The sequence below is a fragment of the Sus scrofa genome, chromosome X, assembly GCF_000003025.6.
Source record: "Sus scrofa isolate TJ Tabasco breed Duroc chromosome X, Sscrofa11.1, whole genome shotgun sequence".
Taxonomy (NCBI): domain Eukaryota; kingdom Metazoa; phylum Chordata; class Mammalia; order Artiodactyla; family Suidae; genus Sus; species Sus scrofa.
The window spans coordinates 18,269,341-18,296,314 of record NC_010461.5 but is presented as its reverse complement, the minus strand read 5'-3'; the positions used below and the strand labels follow the sequence as shown (position 1 = coordinate 18,296,314).

The 26,974-nt window shown below is 40.7% G+C and overlaps 1 protein-coding gene across 9 annotated transcripts in view; it reads right to left on the bottom strand.

Annotated features, from left to right (window-relative positions):
- PHEX (phosphate regulating endopeptidase homolog, X-linked) overlaps window positions 1-26,974 on the bottom strand; it is a 221,590-nt gene that overhangs the window by 124,671 nt on the left and 69,945 nt on the right. For all 9 annotated transcript variants that reach the window (XM_021079391.1, XM_021079390.1, XM_013986002.2 and 6 more), the window contains one exon: window positions 26,403-26,531. In XM_021079391.1, the coding sequence (XP_020935050.1) occupies window positions 26,403-26,531 (129 nt within the window). The remainder of the gene's footprint in view (window positions 1-26,402; window positions 26,532-26,974) is intronic.

The following is a 26,974-nucleotide window of genomic DNA, read 5'->3' as shown; positions in this document are numbered from 1 at the left end:
CTTCCAGGCCCCAATCCCAGGTTCTCAATTTTTTTTTTTTTTTTTTTTTTGGCACACTCTCCAGATTTATTGTATGACATTTTCTGTGAAATGGTGCTGAACTACCCCAGCAGACTTGAAGAACAAGGGAAATCTTTGAAGGTGATTAATGTCATCGGTTGGCATGTCAATGCAAATAAGAGAAATAATGATTTTGGTAGGCTGGAACTAGGAAGATAAATCACTGAACACTTCCGATTTTTATCTTTAGACTACTCTATAGCATCACAGAATAACACTGCCTTCAGTCATATTCCCTGAGGCAGAAAAAGCCTGATGTAATTTTTAAATAAGAAAAAAGAGAGAAATAGTATTTCTTCAAACTTTGACCTAATGCCCCAACCAGCCAGCACATAACATTAGTAGAAACCACTTAAAGGAGAAGTCATAAGGTGAAGTCACCCATAGAAAATATTTATTTAGAGTCATAAATCAAAATATAACATATAAAAATTAAGTGTTATTGTGGTAAAACATGCCACATGCAGGATAAGAACCTTCCAGATAGAAAGCATTTTGTTAAGCATATACTTATTTCAGATTTTACGGATCCACATTGAGAAAATACAGTTCATTTGGTCAGTCTACAGGCAGTTTTTAGTTCCTCAACACTATTACTTAAAACTGGATTCTCCTTTTCATTCTTTATGCTCCAGGGTTTTGCTCATAGCATTCTACATCAGACACCAGACACTGGTGACTCACATATGCATATGAGTACACCTGTAACCCTTCCAGGGAAGGTTTCTTTAAATGAGATTCTCCAATAATAGTACATTAAAATTGGCTCATCTGCTCTTTTTTTTCACTTTTTAAGGTCACATCCTCAGCATATAGAGGTTCCCAGGCTAGGCGTCGAACCAGAGCTACAGCTGCCGGCCTACACCACAGCCACAGCAATGCCAGATGACCTACACCACAGATCACGGCAATGCCGGATCCCCAACCCACTGGGTGAGGCCAGGGATCGAACCCGAGTCCTTATGGATACTAGTCAGTTTCGTTTCCGCTGCACCACAACAGGAACTCCCTCATCTGCTCTTCTTTTGACCTCTCCTTAGCCTTTCTCCCCTCACGTGGACATGGGAACTTTGTGTTCTATATAAATGGGTTAAAATGGTTCTATTAACTCATTTAAAGGGACATAAGCTAATACTGCTTTGAGAAGAAGTGAAAATAAGCAGGACTCTGCAAAGCCTTCTCAGTGACAGATAGCTCCATGCCCCCACTTCGTGTTGGGAGAAAAAGCTTTAGTCTCTGAGGCCTTCCCTGAGTTCTAAAGAGCAGATTCAAGCAGTTAATAATTACAGAAGTGAAGGAATATAGAAACAAATGCAAAGCAATTACGCAAAAAGTAATGATAGCTTGCACAATATTTCAGCTATAAAACAGAGTCACAGTACTCCTAGTTCCTCCTCAAGGGATACAGGTAACAATCTGACACACATCCTTGGTTTACAGAAACCAGGACCCCACCAGATAGAAACTGCTGACCACAGGCACACAGATCCAAGACTGGCTGGAACGAGAAGACGGATACTTCAGATTCTCAAAACATCACCCTGTTACCTCACTAACAACCAATCAGAAGAATGTCCACAGGCTGATCAGACACCCTGCGACCCTCACCCCAATAGTGTATTTAGAAACCCTTGCCCAAAACCAATCGAGCAGTTCGGGTCTTTGGAGCATTAGCTGCCTGTCCTCCTTGCTTGGCACTCTGCAAATAAATGCTGTACTTCCTTTCAACACAATCCAGAGTCAGTAGATTGACTTTGTTGCACACTGGGCAAGCAAACCCAAGTTCAGCTCGGTAATAGAAAGGGTCAGTTCACCCCACCGTCAGTTGTAGTTTCCTTCAAAGGTTTGTCTCTGTTGACAAGGAAATCCCACATGGCCATCTCAGATCCTACCTCATATCCGTGAATCCCAAACACTTAAAAAACACTTAAACCTACACTTTCAGTTCCTTGTCTGGGTTCTTATTAGGCTTATAATGAGAACAATATAGGGGTGTGTTTAATTGCCATTTGTAGTTATTTTATTATTTATTTTCCCAACAAATCCATAAGCTTTGAGAACAGCAATCATGATTTAGATCAGATGAAGTCATGGATATGTAAGCTACCTAAAAAGTGCTGAAGGGGAGCAGAACTGGCCATCCCAAAACATGCCTCTTTGGCCTGAGGATTATTTTATACTTGGTACTAATTATTTTTAAGAAACAGCAGACTAGAAAAAGCTCAGAAAACAGAGAAGGTACCCTTTTGTAAGAGACATTTACATTTATAAGGGAAATCCCCATTTGAAAAGGGGTCTCCCTCTCTGAACCAGAAAAGTAGTCAAGACTAAATCTCTAGAAACTTTTATCTATGGAGAAGACTTCAATCTGCCTAAAGACCTTACTCTGTTTATTGTGCTTTGCCTGGTAACCTCCCATAAATGGTTTCCCTCCCCAACATCTTTTGACTTTAGCTAGAGATGGTATTTAAGGTGATAGCTTGGGCCATTTGAGAAAGTTACTCAGTTTTCCTGGGTTTCTCTCACGTATACAGGAGGTATACATCTTATTAAACCTGTTTTCCCCCCTTAATCTGTTTTTTGTTTTATTACAGAGGGGTCTTAGCCAAGAACCTAGAAAAGGAAAGGTAAAAATAATTTTTCTTCCCTTACAATGATTCACAAATTTAAAGTTGTTAGTTTCAGGAGTTCCCCTCGTGGCTCAGCAGAAACGAATCTAACTAGCACCCATGAGGACATAGGTTGGATCCCTGGCCTCGCTCCGTGGGATAAGGGTCCAGCATTGTTGTGAGCTGTGGTGTAGGTTGAAGACTGGGCTCAGATCCTGTGTTGCTATGGCATAGGCCAGCAGCTACAACTCCAATTTGACCCCTAACCTGGGAACCTCCATGTGCCACAGAAGCAGCCATTAAAAAAAAAAAAAAAAACCTACATAAAGTTGTTAGTTTTATGATTTAACATCTTACATGATATGATTTTGTATCTCATATAATACAATAGCAGATGCTCAATAAATACGATTTATGTTTTTCAAAACCTTGAGTGTGTATCTAGCAAAGCAGTGAAATTTAATCAAATATCTTTTATAACGGTTATTCCAGCAGTTATTCCAAATATAAACTGTAGGGGAAAACAAATGACTCAGTAAGGTCAATCCATGCTAAGGCTGATGATGGCAACACGGTACAGGATAGATGGCTAAGAATGGCTTAAAATATATATATATATACACATATATAATACAAAAGATATCTGATAAAAAGAGCTATAGGTTGATGGAGTTTCTAAAGAAGAAAAAAACCTTCAAGGTTAATTATGTGCATTAATCTTAAAATAATGTAATTTTAATGAAATTATTAAATAAAAAGCATAATGTTAAAGAAATTTCCCTTTAATATATTCAGAAGTTATATCTTAATAAAACATAATTAAAAGTCTCCAGTCTCCCCAGTGGTCTAGAGCAGGGCATGGTTCCTTAAGTTGCAACCACGTGACTACTGAATATGAAAAATAAAAATTATAACTCATGTGGTTAACCCAGAAGAAATAGGCTGCAATCAAAGGAAAGTTACTAAAGCTTTTCTTTCTGATAAGGTCACTTCACCAGAAATATAGATATTAAATAAATCAATGCTCTAATAGATATTAACTATCCACTGATTCACCATATTTATGAACATGAGCTTGAACTGGCTCCTGATAAAAATATAATAATGACATTGAAATAAGAAGTAAAGAAGTAAGTTCCCTTGTGGTGCAGTGGCTTAAGTATCTGTTGTTGCCACAGCTGTGGCAGAGGTCACAAATGTGGCTCAGGTTTGACCCCTGGCCCATAAATGTCAAGATGCCACAGATGCAGCCAAAAAAAAAAAAAGTAAGAGACCCTTACGAAGGTGGGAGAAGTGGTTAAGCCAGAAAAACTAAGGATAATTAGAAAACGATCTGTTTCCGGAAGCCAAACAACCTAATAAAATCATACCAGTCTGTCAGGATTAACAAACTTGCATAGCTATTCAAAATGTTGGCAAAAGAAAAAAAGAATCAAGTTATTTGGGTCCTAGACATGCTATAAAGTTGTTTAGCATGTTCTCTTATTAAAAAACCATAAGGCTGGGGTGGAGGTAGTGAGAGTAAAATTATATTTACTGGATGTGAATAGATAGACTGTGTTCTAATTTTCTAATTCACCTTTTTCTATTTCCTACTTTCCTACTCTGAGAGAGAACAGGGCTCAGAAAACAGAGTAATATTTAGAAGTCAATTAGTCTCATAATGGTCTAGCCATCGGCTACTGGGTAAACTCCCTCCAGCAAGGAATTCTGCTGGGGTCACTTCTAAAGCTCGGCTCTGTTGGAGGGCCTAAGTGCTTTCTTTCAGTGAAATGAACTTCCAGGACAGGGTCTTTGCAGCCCACAGGTCTGATCAGATCTGCTTGACAAGACTGTGGCCAATAATATGTGGCAAAGGCAACAGTGTCTAATGTTATCCCAGAGACAGAAACAACAAACAAGAAACTTGGGCCATGGAGTTCCCGTTGTGGTTGAGTGGTAACGAACCTGACTAGTATCCATGAGGATGCAGGTTTGATCCCTGGCCTGGCTCAGTGGGTTAAGGATCTGGTGTTGCCATGAGTTGTGGCGTAGGTCACAGACTTGGCTCAGATCCTGCGTTGCTGTGGCTATGGCGTAGGTTGGCAGCTGCAGCTCCAATTCTACCCCTAGCCTGGGAATTTCCATATGCCGCGGGTGCAGCCCTAAAAAGACAAAAAGAAAAAAAAAAAAAAGAAAGTTGAGGCAAATGTGTCATCATTGTGGCAGCACAACTCAAGGACGAGGGCAAGAGTAGTGTCCATACTTCTTTCAAAAGAATTCCCAAAGAGTTTTCTAAATTACTTGTTTTGCTGGCTGTCATTTTACCAAAGGTTGCTTAAAAAGAGCTGTCAGGACTGGGGTCTGAGAACATTTATTGTAATAAGATTTAGCCCGTAGAGAGTTGTGAAACCTGGAACTGTTAGAGAAATTATATTTGGCTCTTTGACTAGTTTCATGAGACTCTGGTAGGAGCCAGATTTAGCGGTAAATGACGGGACAGGTGCTGGAATGTGGCCAGGACTCTCGCCTTAAAAGGATCTTTATCCCAACCAGAAGCTACCACACTGGGCATGTATGGAGGAGTAAGAAGAGCAAAACCCCCAGGTCCCTCCCTCCAATTCACTCTTTTGAAATTAGAAAGAAGAGATCTCAATGCAGAAGAGTCACCACAGCTGTTTGGTGGTATGAATTCTGTCTTCAAGACTGACCCTGGGCACGGTGCACAGTGGTAACAGTAGCTCAGTCACTGGGCAGGCACCACCCACCAGACATTATGCTACACTTTCTACGTGGACGATCCCATTCAGTCCTCATCACCAACCAGCAAGGTAGGTACTGCGTGTATTCCTATCTCTGATTCACTGCAACGATGGCTCTTAACCCTATACCCTCAGTCCGCTATCCATGGCCTTTGCTGTGGGACCTTTCGCTAAAGATGCAGAGTGTAATTACCTGCTCTGTTCATCTGGGCTGGCCATGTGGCTTGCTTTGGGAAACAGAAAGCAGGCATGACATTATGCAGTTCTGAGCCTGGGCCAAGGGAACATGCCACCGCCAGCTCATGTGCTCCTCGGCCATCGCTATTAAGAACATGCCCAGGCCAGCGGCTGAAGGAAGTAAAACACCTGGAGCAGAGCTGAATCCTCCTGATCCCCTATGCTGAAGCCAGCCTAGACCAGCCAAGCCCCAGACATTGGAGGCACCTAGCCAGAATAGGCAGAGCTGCCCAGGGGACCGCCAACCAACTCCAAGGGTGCCAACAATAACTGTTCACTGGTGAAGGCCACTGAAGGTTTGTGGCTGACTGTTACACAGCATTACTGTAGCAGCAAAACTTGTGTACCATTCATGAACAGGAAGACAGACACAAAGGGGTTAACTTGCCTGAACTGATAAAAGAGTAGAGCTAGGGAGTTCCCACTGTGGTGCACTGGGTTAAGAATCCAACTGCAGTGGCTTAGGTAGCCACAGAGATGCAGGTTCGATCACCATCGCAGTGCAGTGGATTAAAGGATCCAGCATTACTGCAGCTGCAGTGTAGGTCACAGCTGTGGCTCAGGTTCAATCCCTGGCCCAGGAATTTCCATGTGGTGCAGGTGGAGCTGGGTTATGAGATGCTACTGCAAGTTTTCAAAAAATCAGATGTAACTTTTTGGTAAGGTCAATTATCTTATAACTATATTTTAAAAGCTCTTTAAAACTTCGGTCACTTTGCTTGCCTTAATTCAGAGAGGTTTTCGCAAAGACCCAGAGAAACTGACTAACATGAGAGTGGATACCACTGACTAAGCAAACAGAAACAGGGCACTTGACAGCCAGATAGCATATCCTGTCTCTGCATGACCTGCCTTGCAGGGCGCTTTATCTTTGTCAGTACAATGGCTGCACTGAGAGCAACTCTTATGAGCAGCAGCGTCTGTAAGGAATGAAGAACCCCTCAGCCTGAGGGTTTTGCGATAATGCACGACACTTGACTTTCATGTGACTTCTGCCACTAACGTTAGAGTTACATCTCATTTACTTGACCACTGAGAGAAACGGTGAGCAGGGGAATTGGAGAACTTGAATATTAATGGCAGTACATCAATTCAATTATCTTGGCTAACTAATGAGGTGAACTCCTGGTATATGGAGGTTGCAAGTTCAAACTCCACCACTGCAATTGGACCCATGTGGGTACTTAAGTCTCTGGCACCAGCTGCAGCAGTATGGGGTGGGAGGAGAAACCTGTTCTTGGGCTAAGAATTACTACCAGAATTGCTCAAGCAAGAGCACTCAGAATATTCGAAAATACTGTAGGTCATCTGTGGCATTACTCGGGGACATGAACGATGTCCTTACCATAGAGGGAAAAACAAATGAGCTACTAGAGTACAGAAGAAATCAGTGTATTGTCTTACACAGCAAGTAAAGATTTCATTCTTCAGTTAATAAAGTCTGTATCTGAAATATAATAAAAGATTTGTTCTTCTTTAACTAATTAACCTTCTGCATACAGATTATTTTAATGTATAATAAGAGATCAGTGACTTTAGCTTTGATTTGAAAGATTCTCTCCTTGATCAAACTTTAGTCGGGCTCCGCTAAGCCCTCTTGACTAGTCCTCAGTGATGGCCCAATCCCATCCTTGCCAGGCCTGCACAGGACAGTTTTGGGGAAAAAAAAAAAAAAAAAAGTCAGTTGAGAGAGAATCCCCTGCACTCTCTGTATCTGGTCAAATTCCTTATCCCCCACCTTTGAAATCTGAGCACCATGGCTTGCCTTCAGAAAAGTCCCCTGACCCTTGAATCAGTCATTTTTCCATCCCCGATGACTCCACTCCACTTGTTCACCCTAAGTGCCCAGCTGGATTTGCCAGATTCAGGGTTGAGCCTGATTTCTCTCCTCTACTTTGAAAGTCTTGACACTCTTTGCAATAGTCCTGAATGAAGTCGTCTTTATCATTTTAACAAGTATCAGAATAATTTTTCCTGAACTGGGTTTGCTCTATAACAAAACCAGAAAGTTTTAGGGAGCAGTAGTAAAATACCTATTGGCAGAGTTGAGATACGAATAAAGACAGGTAATATGGGGACACGGTGTCTGCAACGAAATAAAACTATGTGGTTTAATAACTTAGCTCAGCCCAAACATTCAAATGGAAACTCCGGTTTCCTTGAATTTTCTAGAAATTAAAATTAAAATATAGAGCAGAAATAATTTTTTCCTTTGCATCAATACAATAGAAAATTGTTCTTGGATGTACATGTCTACATTTCCGCCTTAGTAACCAAAAAGAAATGGTAACCATTTTTAAAAGACTGGGGTGGTTTGTTTTTTTGGCCGAACTCGTGGCATATGAAAATTCCCAGACCAGGGATCAAACCTGCCCCACAGCAGCGACCCAAGCTGCTGTACTGACAATGCCGGGTTTTTAACCTGCTGTGCCACAAGGGAACTCCTAAAAAGACTGTTATAATGAGAAACCTTACAGAGCCTCAGGTCAACAATCCAAACATCAGGGATCACTCTTCAGAATGATAAATGTAGAAAATACTAGAAATTGTGCTCAGTGGGTGGACTGAGCCAAAGATAGACCTCAAAAGTGGCTTTTAAATAAAATCTCTGATAATTAGCTTGCTTATTACTGTTTCCTTCTTTATTCTGAATATTATAAGAACACCAAAAAATGTAATGTCAACCGGTTAGATTTGAATAAAGGCTTCACTCTGTCTTTAAAATATTAAGATACTAGAAGCAAAAATCTATTGCAACTGTTCTCTACCTATAAAATACCAAGGAAATAGGAGCATTTTATTTTTCTAAGATCTTAATTTATGAATAAATAATTTCCTGCTGAGGGTGAATTAATTATAGGACAAGGCACTAAGAAGGCTCCTCATTATAACTAGTCTCCTCATTTCAGTTATAAAAATGGTGAAGATCAAGTGTTTTTCAGAGAAAAGCAAGGGAACAGAACACTGACTTAAAGCTAAATTGTTTGGACCTGAACCCCACCTATAAACCATTTTCAGGCTGTATGACCTTGGGGAATTTACTTAAACTCTCTGAGCCTCGGTGTTTTCACCTAGAAAAATGAGGGCAGTGATGGTGAGGATCAAATAAGTTAACATACTGAAAGCACCTAGAATGAGTACCAGACATCCAACTAAATCTCAGTACAAGTCAGCTGTTTTAGGTCACCGCTGCAGTGTGGGTTTGATCCCTAGCCGGGGAACTTTCATATCCTGTGGATGCTGCCAAAAAAAGAAAAAAATTAGGTGTTTTATTATCATCATTGTATTTTAAAAAAGATTATGCAGCTATTATTGGGATCTCTGTTTGCCTGCCATAGACACGGATATCTATCTGGGGCATTTGCTCATACATTACAGATATAAATTATCATTAATAATTTAAAAATGGGGAGTTTCCGTCGTGGCTCAGCAGTTAACGAACCCGACTAGCATCCATGAGGACACAGGTTTGATCCCTGGTCTCACTCAGTGAGTTAAGCAGCTGGTGTTGCCGTGAGCTGTGGTATAGGTTGCAGACGCGGCTCGGAGCTGGCGTTGCTGTGGCTGTGGTGTAGGCTGCAGACACGGCTCGGAACTGGCGTTGCTGTGGCTGTGATATAGACCAGCAGCTACAGCTCCAATTGGATCCCTAGCCTGGGAACCTCCATGTGCCGCAGGTGTGCCCCTAAAAAGACCAAAAAAAAAAAAATTGAATGGAAGAAGAGAAAAATAACAAGTAACAACCTTAGACATCCCTCCACACAAACATACATACCTCTAAATCTTCTTTCCTGTCACTGAGGTCCTGAGCCTACACATCAGTTTGGCACAGGAGGAAGACAGCATGGTCTCTACTTATGTGACAGACAATATATCATGGATTCTCTGAGAAAGTTCCATTTTTATATCCTGTATATAACTTTCCACAAAAGCAACTTGCTAAATATTTAGCTGATATGCTATATTTTAAAATTAGGCATGATCTTCTTCTAAATAAGATTTAAAAAATTAAAGAAGTTCTCTAACAGAGAAGGTCATGATTTTGGGGTCTGAAAACTAGAGAGAAAACGTTAGCATAAAAGGCACAAAATGGTATCCCAAGGACGTATTCAGTCTGGCAACCAAAATACTGACCAAGATTTAAAATGTGGGTGATTTCACATAAAAATCCGTATTTCTGGAGTTCCCGTCGTGGCGCAGTGGTTAACAAATCCGACTAGGAACCATGAGGTTGCGGGTTCGGTCCCTGCCCTTGCTCAGTGGGTTAACGATCCGGCGTTGCCGTGAGCTGTGGTGTAGGTTGCAGACGCGGCTCGGATCCCGCGTTGCTGTGGCTCTGGCGTAGGCCGGTGGCTATAGCTCCGATTGGACCCCTAGCCTGGGAACCTCTATATGCCGCGGGAGCGGCCCAAGAAATAGCAACAACAACAACAGACAAAAAGACAAAAGACAAAAAAAAAAAATCCGTATTTCTGAGTTCTCTCTCAAAAAATAAACAGGACTTCCCAACGGGATTGGTGGCATCTCTGCAGTACCAGGACTCAGATTCAGTCCCCAGCCTGGCAAAGTGGGTTAAAGGAGACAGCATTGCCACCCTGGCTCTGGCCTGTGAACTCCATATGCCTTGGGCTAGCCAAAAATGGAAAAATAAATAAATAAATAAATAAATAAACAGAAAAACCCAGAAACCTAGCAACCTTGGGCAAGCATCCTGCATGAATACAGCCTGAGCTAAATCCTAAATATCACAGTCATTCCTCTTCATCACCGGGACAGACACCGAGGCCCAGGTGCCAATGCCATTCATCATTGCACTTGCCATGGCTTTTGCCGACACCCAGGCAGCTTTACTCCTGTACGGTATTTAACGTTCCTCACTGGCTGTGAGAGTATTTGAGCTTGGAGCCCCTGGCTTTCGCCTTGACTGAGTCCTCTGCACCTTTCGGGCATAGAATATCTTTAACTTGCACACTCCACAGTATCCGGTCCCTGAGCCAATGAGAACCAAGCCTCCCACGTGCTTACTTCAGAGTAAAGTCTGGAATTTGCTTCTCCCTCTACGCTGGTATCTCAGACAACCTGTGACATCCTCACCAAGGAGTAGCTTGACTCCAACTCCCACCCCTATTCCCAGACCAGGAATCCTGCCGGGGGTTGCCTGAGTCCTTCTCCTCTCATACTGGAGCCCTCTGAGAAATCCAGTTGCTGAGACACCAACGACTCCACCTCCCCAGCCCTGGCCACAACCATCTACTCACCCAGGGACTATGCCCTGCCATGTTGAACTCAAAGGGTCCCTCTTCAATTCTTTAGACAGGCACTGTCCAATAAATGGTGGCCAAACAAAGCAATTAAACTCTTGAAATGGGGTTAGTCCCAATTGAGATGTGCAATAAATATAAAATATGCATGGGGTTTCAAAGACTTAGTATGAAATAAAGCCTATGGACTACTGCATTAATAATTTTATATCAATTGCTTGTTGAAACGATAATATATTGGATATACCTGATTAAACAAAATATATCGTTACAATTAATTCCACTTGTTTCCTTTTAGTTTTTAAAAAGGCTGGTAGAAAATGTAAAATTACATACGTGGCTCACATCAAGTTCTACTGGACGGTGCTACCTTAGGTAACAAAGGCAACTAGTGTCAAAAGAGCTCTACAGCTCCCTGTTCTCACTCCAGTGGCCTGTCCCGCTAGTACTAGTAAAGTTTGCAGCCAGCCACATGGGTTAAGGCCCTGTCTCACCATCTGAAAGGTAGGCAATTATTCCATGTGGCCTCTTTAGGTGGCTTTTACTGGAAGGATTCTCCTTTCTCTACATGCTATTCTTCCTGTTTCTAATTAAATTTGCGAAACTCCTATGGTTATGTATGAGTGAATAGGAACATACAATTGTGTAGCTGTGTGCACATGGACACTTGCATGTGGGAAGTCATAAGGAAATAGGAACTTTTCTATGATGAAAAGGCCATTTGCAGCAACATGGACATGACTGGAGATTCTCATACTGAGTGAACTAAGTCAGAAAGACAAAGGCAAATACCAGATGACGTCACTTCCACGTGGAATCTAAAAGGTGGCACAAACGAACCTATCTACAAAACAGAAACAGACTCACAGACATAGAGAACAGACTTGTGGTTGCCAAGGGGGATGGGGAAAGGTGTGGGATGGACCGGGAGTTTGCGGTTAGTAGGTACAAACTATTACATATAGAATGGATGAGGAATGAGGGCCTGTGTATAGCAAGGGGAACTCTATCTAGTCTCTTGGGATAGATCATGATGGAAGACAGTCTAAGAAAGGGAATATGTATATATGTATGACGGGGTCACTTTGCTGTACAGCAGAAACTGGCACAACATTGTAAGTTGATTACACTCTAACAAAAAATTTTTTTAAAAAAAGAAAGAAAAGGAAGAGAACCCTGGGAGGTTGGAGGAATAAGGGAGGATGCTTTCTCCTCTACAAAGGAAACCTTGAAATGAACTGCTGCTCCTCCCACCCTCTCTATAAAAAGGGTCCCAACCAGAGGCAGTAGTGCTAACCCGCCATTAAGAGGCTAGAGAATCAGAGATACTGAGGAGAAGCAGAGTCTCTTAGAGGAATCTAGGTACCAGTTTTCAAAAAAAAAAAAGCTAAATAGCCGGAGGGGGGTGGTGATGGGGAGGGAGCCTGGAGGCACTCACAAAGGGTTTGGCACAGTCCATTTAAACGAATTTGTATCAGGGAAATTCTCAATGATATGAAAATCGAAGCGGATGCTTGCACTAACCCAACAGGCTCTGGTAAAGTACTGCTGCCCGAGTCAAATGCCTGCCCTGCTCACAGGATCACCAGAGCTGTTTTTAACACCAGTAACTGTTTGCAAACAAATGAACGATGCAAAGGCCTTGCTATTCCAAGTGAGGTCTTGGACAGGTAGCACCAGCAACACGTGAGACGTTGTTATGCAAATTCTTGGGTCCTACCCCAGCCTCACTTAAAATGCAATGAGATTGTACATTTTAACCAGAAGATTGTCCGGTGATTCCAGCACATATTAAAGTTTGAGAAGTACCTAAAGTTCAACCCTCTCTCCAACTACATTCATTTGCTTAACAACTGTTTTTGAAAATAAAACAATGGCAGTTCTCCCTCTGAGTTAGTGTCTCTGGAATTTGTCCCATTGGGGATCTCTCTGTTTCTCTCTTTGGATTGTAGCTAATAATACACAATATTTTTCAAGTCAATCAGTGGTTCCAGGTGGTTCTTGGATGAGAGCCCTGTAACATGGCTATAAAAAGCCAGATATTTCTCTTATAAGTTTCCAACTTAAGTATTCCCTGAGGCAAAGAGCTTCTGCTTAAGGGAAGCAAATAATTTTATGTAAAAGAGATGAGTATCTGTGTAACTATCACATTACCTCCATGTCTCACATACATCAACATAAGAGGAGAACTGCCAAAATCAACTTTTAGAATGTCACACCCTGACACATGAAAAAGGGACTTTTACACCAAAACTGAGAAAAACAAATTAATCCACATACCTTTTATATTACTTAAAATTCTTCACTGCCAAAAAAAAAATCCTGCTATATATAAAAAAAAACACCTCCATTATCCCTTAGTTGTTTTTATATCCTTCCCAAGGCTTATAACGTTACCACTGTGATTATCTGATAAAATCTCAATCCATTTATTCCAACCAAGGAGTGAAAGAAAACACAATGGGAATATTGAGTATTTTAAAATAAGACATTAATTCTTCAGTGGAATTATTTGCAAGAAGGTTCAAATATAAAGTCTCAAACTTGGCAGAAAATTCTCCAAAGTATCAAAGGAGAAAAAATCCAAGTAAATGTACTTCAATTATGATATCTCAAAGCAAAACTCAGCACATAATATGTAGTTATGTAATACATATCAACACAATACCAACCAGTTGAATCATTATGACAAACTTACGGCTTTGCCTTTTTTTTTCTTTTCTTTTTTGGATGCACCCACGGCATACGGAAGTTCTCAGTCCAGGGACCGAATCCAAGCCTCAGCTGCAACCTACACCATAGCTGTCACAATGCGAGGTCCTTAACCCACTGTACCACAGTAGGAACTCCTATTGCCTTTTTTAAAGTCAGTGTTTAATGACCACCTGCACCTGAGCTGCTTACATATTCATATCGGACTAACCACAGTGGATTGTTACTAGTGAAGCAGAGCAAAATATACCATCCCAAAATATGCTTCTTTGGCATATTGATTATTTGGAGCTGACTATTTTTGAGAGACTGCCAACACAGGACAATTTCTCAAAACAGAGTAGAAGTTACCTTTTGTGAGAGAAACTAACAGGGCCAGGGATCGAATCCGAGTTGCAGCTTATGACCAGCCAGTGACAATACGGGATCCGTAACCTACTGCACCACTGGAGAACACTTAATGCTTCACAAAGAAAATGAACCTTCCCCCACCAAAAAAAAAAAAGCTAAATTCAAATTTCTAATTCAAAACAGACCCTTCTCTTCTAATGCAGCTGAAACAGATGGAGAAGAACACACAGCCAAGATGACGAGTGTTTTTAAAATTGGTGACTTCCAACCTCTCCTAGACCATTACTGCCTCCAGGCAGCCATACTATACTGCCAGCCTTCTCCTCTCTCCCCTAACCTTCAACCCCAACTTCTGTCCTAAACTCAGGGCTCATATACCCCACTGCCTCCTTGACATCTCCATGTGGAAGTCGGCAAACATCTCAAAGTCGACATGGCCAAAACTGAACTCCTGACCTTCCCTTCCAAACCTGATCCTCCCCAGAGTATTCCTCCTCTCAGTTCACAGCAACTCCGTATTTCCATCCACTCTAACTCAGAACTCTTCTTCTCAGACCCTCAACAAATCTGTCAGCAAACGGTGCTGGTCCTATCCTTCAGAAGGTATTCAACCCCCCCCCCCCGCCCCCGACACACACACACCTTCTACTGCTACCACCTGGTGCGAACCACCATCACCTCTGGCCTGGTCCCTCTGACAGTCTTTTTTTTTTTTTATGGCTTTAATTTTTATTTATTTATTTAAATTACTCAAATGAATTTATCACATCTGTAGTTGTATAATGATCATCACAATCTGATTTCACAGGATTTCCATCCCACAGCCCAAGCACATCCCCCCACCCCCCAAACTGTCTCCTCTGGAGACCATAAGTTTTTCAATGTCTGTGAGTTAGCTAAGTGGCCTCCCTGCTTCTATTCTTCACCTGCTACAATCTCATCTCAACACAGCAGCCAGGGTGATCCTCTCAACATAAGTCAAGTCACATCAGGCCTCTGCTCAAAAGCCTGCATTAGTTCCCCACTTCACTCAGGGTAAAAGCCAACATTCTTACAGTGTCCTACAAGACTTTTTTTTTCTGCTTTTTAGGGCCACTCCTGCGGCATATGGAGGCTCCCAGGCTAGGGGTCGAATCAGAGCTACAGCTGCCGGCCTATACCACAGCCACAGTGACACCAGATCCTTAACCCACTGAGCAAGGCCAGGGATTGAACCCACAACCTCAAGGTTCCTAGTTGGGTTTGTAACCCGCTGGCTCACAACAGGAACTCCCCCTACAAATCTTATAAAATGCCGCACCATCCCTGTTATTGCTCTGACCTCGGTACCAACTTCTCTCACCCTCACTCACCCTGCACCACGCGGATCTCCCTGCTCTTTCTTGAGCCCTCCTGGCACATACCTGCCTTAGGGATTTTGCACTAGCTGCTCCATCTGCTTAGAACACTCTTCCCCCTGATAGTTGCAATATCTCATTCTCTCAGCAAATGGTGCTGGTCCTATCCTTCAGAAGGTATTCAACCCCCCCACCCCCCCCCACACACAACTTCTACCGCTACCACCTGGTGCAGTAGAACCTTTGCCAAATGTCATCTTCACAATGAGGCTTTCCTTGATCATCCTATTTAATCCTACTATGCACCCCACATACCCATACCTTCCAGCACTCCTGATCTGTCTTTACCCTGACCTCATTCTTCTCTTTTTCAGGGTCCTTATCATCTTCTCACACACTTGTTAATGCATATGTCGTGTTGATTTTTTTTCTATGCCCTCACCAATAGAATATCAACTCAGTGAGGTCAAGGAGCTTTGTCTATTCTTTGCTGTATCTCAAGTGCCTAGAACAATGGCTGGTATATAATAAGTGTTCAACAAATATTTGTGGAGTAAATGAATGAAATTAAACCTCAGCCTTTATTAGTAGATATATCTGGCTGGGCCATTAATACCACTACCACAATTACAAAAAGCCACAGATTATGGGGACAGGGAAGTTCATTACAATGCGCTTTTCATATATGTTTAGAAATATACAAAATAAAAGGATTTCTTTTTAAGTTTATGAATAAACTGACAGTGTTCTCTGTGAAATAAATGTCGTACCTCTTCAGTTTTTAGAAAACAGCATAAGGAGAGGGAAAAAACCTGTATTTTATTTCTATTTCTAAGTCACTCAATAGTTGTCAAATATCAGAGGGTGTGGAGAAAAGGGAACCCTCCTACACTGTTGATGGGAATGTAAATTGGTGCAGCTACTATGGAGAACAGTGTAGAGGTTCCTTAAAAAAAACTAAAGAAAGAACTACAATATGATCCAACAATCCCACTCCTGGGCATGTACCTGGAGAAAATTTGAGTTCAAAAATATATATGCACCCCAACACTTACAGCAGCACTATTTACAATAGCTGAGACATGGAAGCAACCTAAGCGTCCGTCAACAGGAATGGATAAAGAGAATGTGGTACAAATATAAAACAGAATATTGCTCAGCCATAAAAAAGAAATAATACTATTTGCACCAACATGAACAGACTGAGAGATGATCACATAAGTGAAATCAAAGACAAAATTATATCACTTATATGTGTAATCTGAAAAAAATGACACAAATAAATTTGCAAAAGAGAAACAGACTGATAGATATAAAAACAAGCTTATAGTTATCAAAAGGAAAAAGGGGAGGGATAAATTAGGAGTATGGGATTAATATATACTCACTATGATACATAAAACAGATAAACAAGGACCTACTGTATAGCACAGGGAATTATATTCAACATCTTGAAATAACCTATATGGGAAAAGAATCTGAAAAAGAATAAATGTATGTGTTTCAGTGAATCACTTTTCTGTACACCTGAAACTAATACACACTAAAAATCAACTATACTTCAATAAAAAGTTGTGTTTTCAACCTAATCATGGGCATAAGACTTAAATAGACATTGTTCCAAAGAAGACATACATATGGCCAACAGGCACAGGAAAAGATGCTCAACATTCCTGATTATTAGAAAAATGTAAATCAAAACAACAATCAAGTATCACTTCAAACCAGTCAGAATGGCCATCATTAAAAAGTCTGCAATAAGAAATGCTAGAGAGGGTGTGGAGGAAAGGAAACCCTCGTATACTGGTGGTGGGAGTATAAATTGGTCCACCCACTATGAAAAACAGTACGGAGGTTCCTCAGAAAACTAAGGATAGAGCTACCATAAGATCAACCAATCCCACTCCTGGGCATATACCCAGACAAAACTGTACTTTGAAAATATACATGCAGCCCAATGTTTGCTGTAGCACTACTTACAATAGCCAAGACATGGAAGCAACCTAACTGTCCATCAACACATGACTGGATAAAAAAGATAAAATGGCATACTACTCACCCATAAAAAATGAAATAATGCCATTTGCAGCAACATGGATGGACCTAGAGATAATCATACTAAGTAGAGGAAGTAAGAAAGAGAAAGACAAATATCGTATGATATCAACAATTTGTGGAATCTAAAACATTAAACAGAAACAGACTTGACATAGAGAACAAACCTGTGATTGCCAAGGGGGAAGGGGTTGGGTGAGGGAGAGTAGGAAGGCTGGGTTGAGCAGATCTAAGCTATTATATATAGAATAGATAAACAACAAAGTCCTACTATATAGCACAGGGAACCATTTTCAATATCCTATGATAAACTATAATGGAAAAGAAAATTTTAAAAATGAATGTGTGTGTGTGTGTGTGTGTGTGTGTGTGTGTGTGTGTGTGTGTGTATAACTGAATCGTACCCACAGCAGGAGTTCCCGCTGTGGCTCAGCAGTAACGAACCCAACTAATATCCACAAGGATGTAGATTCAATGCCTGGCCTTGCTTAGTGGGTTAAGGATCCGGCATTGCCATGAGCTGTGGTGTAGGTTGCAGATGCAGCTTGAACCTGGCATTGTTCTGGCTATGGTGTAGGCTGGCAGCTGCAGCTCCAATTTGACCCCTTGCCTGGGAACTTCCATGTACTTCAAGTGTGGCTCTAAAAAGGGAAAAAAAAAGATATTAACAGAGCATTGTAAATCAACTATACTTCAGTTTTACAAAAAAGGTGTGATATGTACATATACAAACATATACAATGCAATGCTATTCACTCATAAAAAAAGAATGAAGTGCCATTTGCAGCAACATGAATGGACCTAGAGATTATCATACTAAATGAAGTAAATCAGAAAAAGAAAAATACCATATGGTATCAGTTATATGTGGAATCTAAAAAATGATGCAAATGAACTTATTTCCAAAATAGAAATAGAGTCACAGACATAGAAAACAAATGTATGGTTACCAAAGGGGAAACAGGGAAAGAACAGATTAGGACTTTGAAATTAGCAGGTACAAACTACTACATATAAAATACATAGGAAACAGGATTAACATGGGAGAACAGAAGGACTGGGATTCACCCTCTCTCACAAATAACAACAAAATTACAACCAAATGCTGAACAACCTTCAACCAAATGGACTGGAAACTTTCCAAAAGATATCCCACTCCAGAAGACAAAGAGGCGGCCACATCAAGAGATAGGAGGGGTGACTTCATGATATAAGCAACCCCATACGCACTGGGTGTGAAGCCCACAGACTGGAAAGTACCTGTATCACAGAGACTCATTTACAGAAGTGAGAGTTCTCAGGCCCACGTCAGGTCTCCGCACCTAGGGATCTGGCATTAGGAAAAAGAGCCCTGGGAACATGTGGCATTAAAGGCCAGTGGGGCTTGTGTGCAAGAGCTCCATGGGACCAGGGGAAAACAGAGACCCCATTCTTAAAAGGTGCACACAGGCTTTCATGTGCACTGGGTCCCAGGGCAAAGCAGAGACTTCATAGGAATCTGGGTCAAACCTGACTGCAGTGCTTGGAGGATCTCCGGGGAAAACAGGGGGTGACTGTGGCTCCTTGTCAGGAAAAGACATCGGAGGCAAAGGACTCGGGAATATTCCTCAGTGTGTGTTCCTCTAGAGGTGGCCATTTTGGGAAAATCTGGCCCCACCCATCAGCACTGAGAACCCCCAGGCCAAACAATAATCCAGGTGGGATCACAGCCCCACCCATCAGTGAACAGGAGGCCTAAAGAGCCTCTCATCTCACCCAGAGACAAAGCCCCACCCACCAGAGGGATAGGAATCAGCCCCACCTACCAGTGGGCAGGCACCAGTCTCTCCCATCAGCAAGCCTACAGCAAGCCCCCTTACCAACTTCAGCTACAGGGGGTCAGACAACAGAAGTAAAAGAGGCTACAACTCTATTGTCTGCAAAAAGGAGACCACACCAAAAACCTATAAAAATGAAAAGGCAGAAAACTATAACTCAGGTAAGGGAGAAAGAAAAAACTCCAGAAAAACAGCTAAGTGATCTGGAGATTATCATCCTCCAGGAAAAAGACTTCAGACTGATGATGCTAAAGATGATGCAAGACATTGGAAATAAACTGGAGGCAAAGATGGATAATTTACAGCAAACACTGAGCAAAGAGATACAAGATTTAAAACTTAAGCAAGAAGAGATGCAAAATACAATAACTGAAATAAAATCATTAGAAGCAACCACCAGCAGAATACAGGAGACAGAAGAACGAATAAGTGAGGTGGAGGACAGACTAGTGGAAATCACTGATGCAGAACAAAAAAATATAAAAAAGATTGAAAACAAATGAAGAGAGTCTAAGAGAACTCTGGGACAACATCAAACAGACCAACATCCGTATTATGGGGATGCCAGAGAAGAGAGAGAAAGGGACAGAGAAAATATTCCAAGAGATAATAGCCGAAAATTTCCCTAATATGGGAAAGGAACCACTCACTCAAATCCAGGAAGTACAATGAGTACCATATAAAATAGACCCAAGGAGGAACACTCCAGGACACATATTAATCAAACTGACCAAAATTAAAGAAAGAGAAAATACTGAAAGCAGCTAGGGAAAAGAAACAACATACAAGGGAATCCCGATAAGGTTACCAGCAGATTGTTCAGCAGAAACTCCGCAGGCCAGAAGGGAGTGGCATGATATACTTAACATGATGAAAGGAAAAAACCTCCAACCAAGATGACTTTACCCAGCAAGGCTCTCATTCAGATTTGAAGGAGAAATCAAAACCTTCACAGATTAGCAAAAATTGAGAGAATTCAACAACACTAAACCAGCCTTACAACAAATACTAAAGGAACTTCTCTAGGCAGAGAAGTAAAGGCCACAACTAGAAACAAAAATACCACAAGTGAGAAGGCTCACCAGTCAAGGCATATATACAGTAAAGGTAGGAAATCATCCATGCACAAATATGCTAAAAAAATCAGAAATCATGAGAAGAGGAGGTTACAAATACAGGACACTGGAGATGCATTTGCAAATAAGAGACCAACAACTTAAAACAATCTCATATATATACTGACTACTAAATCAAAACCTCACGGTATCTGCAAACCAAAAATCTACAATTGATACACACACACGAATAAGAAAAATCAACTCAAATACAACACTAAAGATAGTCATCAAACCAAAGGGGAGAGAACAAGGGAAGAAGGGAAGAAAAAAAGAGCAACAGGAATAAATCCATAATAGTTAACAAGGGGGTTCCCATCATGGTGCAGTGGAAAAGAATCTGACTAGGAACCACAAGGTTGCAGGTTCGATCCCTAGCCTTGCTCAAAGGGTTAAGGATCCAGCATTTCTGTGAGCTGTGGTGTAAGCAGCAGACACAGCTCAGATCTGGCATTGCTGTCGCTGTGGCAGAGGCTAGCAGATACAGCTCCAATTAGACCCCTAGCTTGGCAACCTCAATATGCCACAGGTGTGGCCTTAAAAAGACAAAAAAACAAAAAAAAAGTTAATAAAATGGCAATAAGAACATATATATCAATAACTATCTTAAATGTAAATGGACTAAATGTCCCAACCAAAAGATATAGAATGGCTGAATGGATACAAAAACAAGACCCATATATATACACTGTCTTCAAGAGACCCACTTCACTTCTAGGGACACATACAAATTCAAAGTGAGAGGATGGAAGAAAATATTCCATGCAAATGGGAATCAAAAGAAAGCTGGAGTAGCAATACTCGCATCAGACAAAATAGACCTTAAAGAATATTATAAGAGACAAGGAAGGACATTACATAATGATCAAAGGATCAATCCAAGAAGAAGACATAACAATTGCAAATATATATGCACCCAACAAAGGATTACCTTAATATATAAGGCAACTGCTAACAACCTTAAAAGGAGAAATCAACAGTAACACAATCATACTGGGGGACTTTTAACACCCCACTTACAGCAATGGACAGATCATCCAGACAGAAAATAAACAAGGAAACACAGATCATGAATGAAGCATTATATCAGATGGACTTAATAGATATTTATAGGACATTCCATCCAAAAGCAGCAGAATTCACATTCTTCTCAAGGACACAGAGAACATTCTCTAGGATTTATCACATTCTGGGCCACAAATCAAGTCTCGGTAACTTTAAGAAAATTGAAATCATATCAAGCATCTTTTCCTGCCACAATGCTATACATCTTGAAATCAACAACAAGAAAAAAACTGCAAAAAACACAAACACTTGGACACTAAACAGCACGCTATGAAACAACCAATGGATCACTGAAGAAATCAAAGAGGAAACTAAAAAATACCTAGAAGCAAATGACAACAAAGATACAATACTCCAAAACCTATGGGATGAAGCAAAAGCAGTTCTAAGAGGAAAGTTTACGGCAATACAAGCCTACCTCAGGAAGCAAGAAAAAGCTCAAATAAACAACCTAACTTTACATCTAAAGCAGCTGGAGAGAGAAGAACAGACAAGATCTAAAGCTAGCAGAAGGAAAGAAATCATAAAGATCAGAGCAGAAATCAATGAAATAGAAATGAAGAAAACCATAGAAAAGATCAATGAAACAAAAAGCTGGTTCTTTGAAAAGATCAACAAAACTGATAAACCCTTAGCCAGACTTAACAAGAAAAAAAAGAGGACTCAAATCAATAAAATTAGAAATGAAAAAGGAGAAGTTACAATGGACATCACAGAAATACAAACTATCATAGGAGACTACTATGTGCAACTAAATGCCAATGAAATGGAAAACCTAGAAGAAATGGACAAATTCTTAGAAAAGTGCCATCTTCCAAGACTAAACCAAGACAAAACAGAAAAGATGAATGGACCAATCACAAGAACTAAAATTGAAACTGTGATTAAAAAACCTCCAACAAACAAAAGTCCAGGACCAGACGGCTTCACAGGAAATTTCTATCAAACATTTAGAGAAGAGCTAACACCTCTCCTTCTGAAACTATTCCAAAAAATTGCAGAGGAAGGAACACTCCCCAACTCATTCTATGAGACCACCATCACCCTGATACTGAATCCAGACAAAGATATCACAAAAAAAGAAAATTTCAGGCCAATTCCACTGATGAACCATAGATGCAAAAATCCTCAACAAAATACTAGCAAACTGCATCCAACAATACATTAAAATGATTATACATCATGAGCAAGTGGGATTTATTCCAGGGATGCAAGAATGTTTCAATATCCACAAATCAATCAGTATGATACACCACATTAACAAACTGAAGAATAAAAACCATATGATCCTCTCAATAGATGTGGAAAAAGCCTTTGACAAAATCCAACACCCATTTCTGATAGAAACCCTTCAGAAAGTGGGCAAAGGAGTTTCCCTCATGGCTCAGTGGTTAACGAATCTGACTAGGAATCATGAGGTTGCAGGTTCAATCCCTGGCCTTGCTCAGTGGGTTAAGGATCCGGCGTTGCCATGAGCTGTGGTGTGGGTCACAGACGAGGTTCGGATACCATGTTGCTATGGCTGTGGCATAGGCCGGTGGCTACAGCTCCGATTAGATGCCTAGCCTGGGAAACTCCATGTGCCACGTGTGCAGCTCTAGAAAAGGCAAAAAGACCAAAAAGAAAAAAAAAAGAAAAAGAAAGTGGGCATAGAGGGAACCTACCTAAACATAATAAAGACCATATATGACAAACCTACAGCCAACATCATTCTCAGCAGTGAAAGCTGAAAGAATTCCTGCTGAGATCAGGAACAGGACAAGGATGTCTGCTCTCACCACTACTCTTCAACATGGTTTTAGAAGTCCTAGCCACGGCAAGCAGAGAAGAAAAAGAAAGAAAAGTAATCCAAATTGGAAATGAAGAAGTAAAACTATCATGACTTGCAGAATGACATGATACTATACCTAGAAAATCCTAAATACACTACCAGAAAGCTGTTAGAGCTCATCAATGAATTTGGCAAAGTCGCAAGATACAATTAATACACAGAAATCGACTGCATTTCTATATGCTAACAATGAAAGATCAGAAAGAGAAATTAGGGAAACAACCCCATTTACCATTGCATCAAAAAGAATAAAGGAGTTCCCGTCGTGGCGCAGTGGTTAAGAATCCGATTAGAAACCATGAGGTTGCGGGTTCGGTCCCTGCCCTTGCTCAGTGGGTTAAGGATCCGGTGTTGCCGTGAGCTGTGGTGTAGGTTGCAGACGCGGCTCGGATCCCACGTTGCTGTGGCTCTGGCGTAGGCCAGTGGCTACAGCTCCGATTAGACCCCTAGCCTGGGAAACTCCATATGCCTCAGGAGCAACCCAAGAAATGGCAAAAAGACCAAAAAAAAAAAAAAAGGTTTATTCCTAAGTATTTTATTCTAACTAAAAAGACAAAAGATCTGTACCCTGAAAAGTATAAAATGCTTTTATTCTTTTGATGAAAGAAATAAAAGATGACAGTAACAGATGGAAAGACATACCATGCTCTTGAATTGGAAGAATCAGTATCATCAAAATGACTATACTACCCAAGGCCATCTACACATTCAATACAATCCCTATCAAACTACCAAGGACCTTTTTCACAGAACTTGAACAAAATAAAGTTTGTTTGGAAGCACAAAAGACCCAGAATAGCCAAAGACATCCTGAGCTGGAGGAATCAGGCTCCCTGACTTCAGACTCTACTACACAGGAACAGTCATCAAAACTGTATGGTATTGGGGAGTTCCCGTCGTGGCGCAGTGGTTAACGAATCCGACTAGGAACCATGAGGTGGCGGGTTCGATCCCTGCCCTTGCTCAGTGGGTTAATGATCCGGCGTTGCCGTGAGCTGTGGTGTAGGTTGCAGACGCGGCTCGGATCCCGCGTTGCTGTGGCTCTGGCGTAGGCCGGTGGCTACAGCTCCGATTCAACCCCTAGCCTGGGAACCTCCATATGCCACGGAAGCGGCCCAAGAGATAGCAACAACAACAAAAGACAAAAAAACTAAAAAAAAAAAAAAAAAAAAAAAACTGTATGGTATTGGCACAAAGACAGAAATAAAGATCAGTGGAACAGGATAGAAAGCCCAGAATTAAACCCACGCACCTACAGCCAACTAATCTATGACAAAGGAGGCAAGAATGTACAATGGAGAAAGGACAGCTTGTTCAATAAGTGGTGCTGGGAAAACTGGACAGCCACATGGAAAAGAAGGAAATGAGAACACTTCCTAACCATACACAACAGTAAACTCAAAATGGATTAAAGACCTAAATATAAGATCAGATACTATAAAACTCTTAGAGGCAAACGTAAGCCAAACACTCTCCAACATAAACCACAGCACCATCTTCTCAGATCCGCCTCTTAGAGTAATAACAATAAAACAAAAATAAACAAATGGGACCTAATCAAATTTCAAAGTTTCTGCACAGCAAAGGAAACCCTAAACAAAACAAAAAGACAACCCACAGAATGGGAGAAAATATTTGCAAATGAAGTGACTGACAAGGGATTCATCTCTAAAATTTATAAACACCTTCTGCAGCTCCATACCAAAAACACAAACAACCCCATCAAAAAATGGGCAGAAGATCCAAACAGGTAGTTCTCCAAAGAAGACATACAGATGGTTGAAAAAACACATGCAAAGATGTTCAACATCACTCATTATTAGAGAAATGCAAATCAAAACCACTCTGAGGTACCACCTTACACCAGCCAGAATGGCCATCATCCAAAAGTCTACAAACAATAAGTGCCAGAGAGGGGGTGGAGAAAAAGGAACCCTAGCACACTGCTGGTGGGATTGTCAATTGGTGCAACCACTGTGGAAAACAGTATGGAGATTCCTCAGAAAACTAAAAACAGAATTACCATTTGATCCCGCAATCCCACTCTTGGGCATCTATCCAGAGAAAACCATGACTTGAAAAGACACATGTACTCCAGTATTCACTGCATCACTATCTACAACAGCCAAGACATGGAGACAACCTAAATGCCCATCGACAGAGGAGTGGATCAAGAAGATGTGGTACATACACACAATGGAATATTACTCAGATATTAAAAGGAAAGAAATACCAGCATTTTTAGCAACATGGACAGACCTAGAAATTATCATGCTAAGAGAAGTCAGTCGGACAGTGGACATCAACATCAAATGCTATCACTGACATGTGGAATCTGAAAAAAAGACAGAATGAACTTCAACAGATGCTGACTCACAGACTTTGAAAAACTTATGGTTTCCAAATATGACAGGTTGGGGGGTAGAGGGGTACGCTGAGTGTTTGGGATGGAAATGCTATAAAATTGGGTTGTGGTGATCGTTGTACACCTATAAAAGTAATAAAATCCATTGAGTAACTTAAAAAATATTAAAGATAGAATTTAAAAGCCAAAAAAATAAAATAAAATATATAAACAAGGACTGACTGTATAGTACATAGAATGATATTCAATATCTTATAACAAACCATAATGGAAAAGAATATGAAAAAGTATATAAAACTGAATCACTTTTCTATACACCAGAAACTAACACAACATAGTAAATCAATTATACTTCATTTTTTTAAAGTTGTTTTTAAGAGGGAAAAAATAAGTAAAATTGGCAAAAAATTAAAAGCTGTTAAATAATAAGTCACTTCATCATTGGGTCTCTGGCTTCCTCATCTCTAAAACAAAGAGGTCTGACTGGAAAATCTCTATTTTTTGTAATTACAACAGTTCAAATATCCAAACATAAAATTATCTAGGCCCTCTTTTTTCCTAAGCATTGACTTTACGCATTAAATTTCTACAGAAGGAATTTTGACTCTATGCTGCGTGATTTAACACTATTTTCTCACTTCTAAAATTTCTTAATTTTCATGATAACATTCTACCTTGAGCTTGAATTTTTAGTTAATATGGTACTGCAGAATTCCCCTTTTAAGCAAAACTCTTATTTAGATTAGTCGCTTGAAGATCTACAAGGGTGATACTAGCCTGTTGACCATATCCATGTCACATCTGGTTAACTGCCATTGTCTTTGTCAGCTGGGGAGCAGCACTTACCATTTCCTTCTTATCTTCCTGGAAGTGCACATTCACAAACATTTTTCCAACAACATAAGGAAGGGTGCTTTCGATAAAGTTTACACATTTGTCCCACTGAGGCAACAAAGTTGTGGTCCCCTGGATTACCTGTAGGAGACAATCAACTCAGATTGAGCTTCACTTGGATAAAATCAACGGCTGAAAAAGTTCCAAACAACCTGAAGAAAACAATCTAGAAAACACTGCACACCCTGATCCATATTCGTGTGTCAGATAGTAATAAACCAAAGGTAAAACTGGATGAAGAAAAATAATATGCTTGTGCAAGTTATATTTCAAACTGAAAGAAAATATTTTGAGAGTGGCTAATAATGTGTTCCTCATTTCCTTCCACTTAGCCCCATGAAACAAAGAATTTGGACTATAGCACACCTTTTCCGCAGTTAGCAAGGATGTGAGGCAAAGCTGTCCAAGTGTCCAAATAGTATTTAATACCTACTGAGACCTGATATTCCACCAAGAAAGGTCTAAAGTCAATAGGTGATCAAAGTTCCAGCCCAGCGAGTTTCCTTGCTCTGGGGAGCATACTC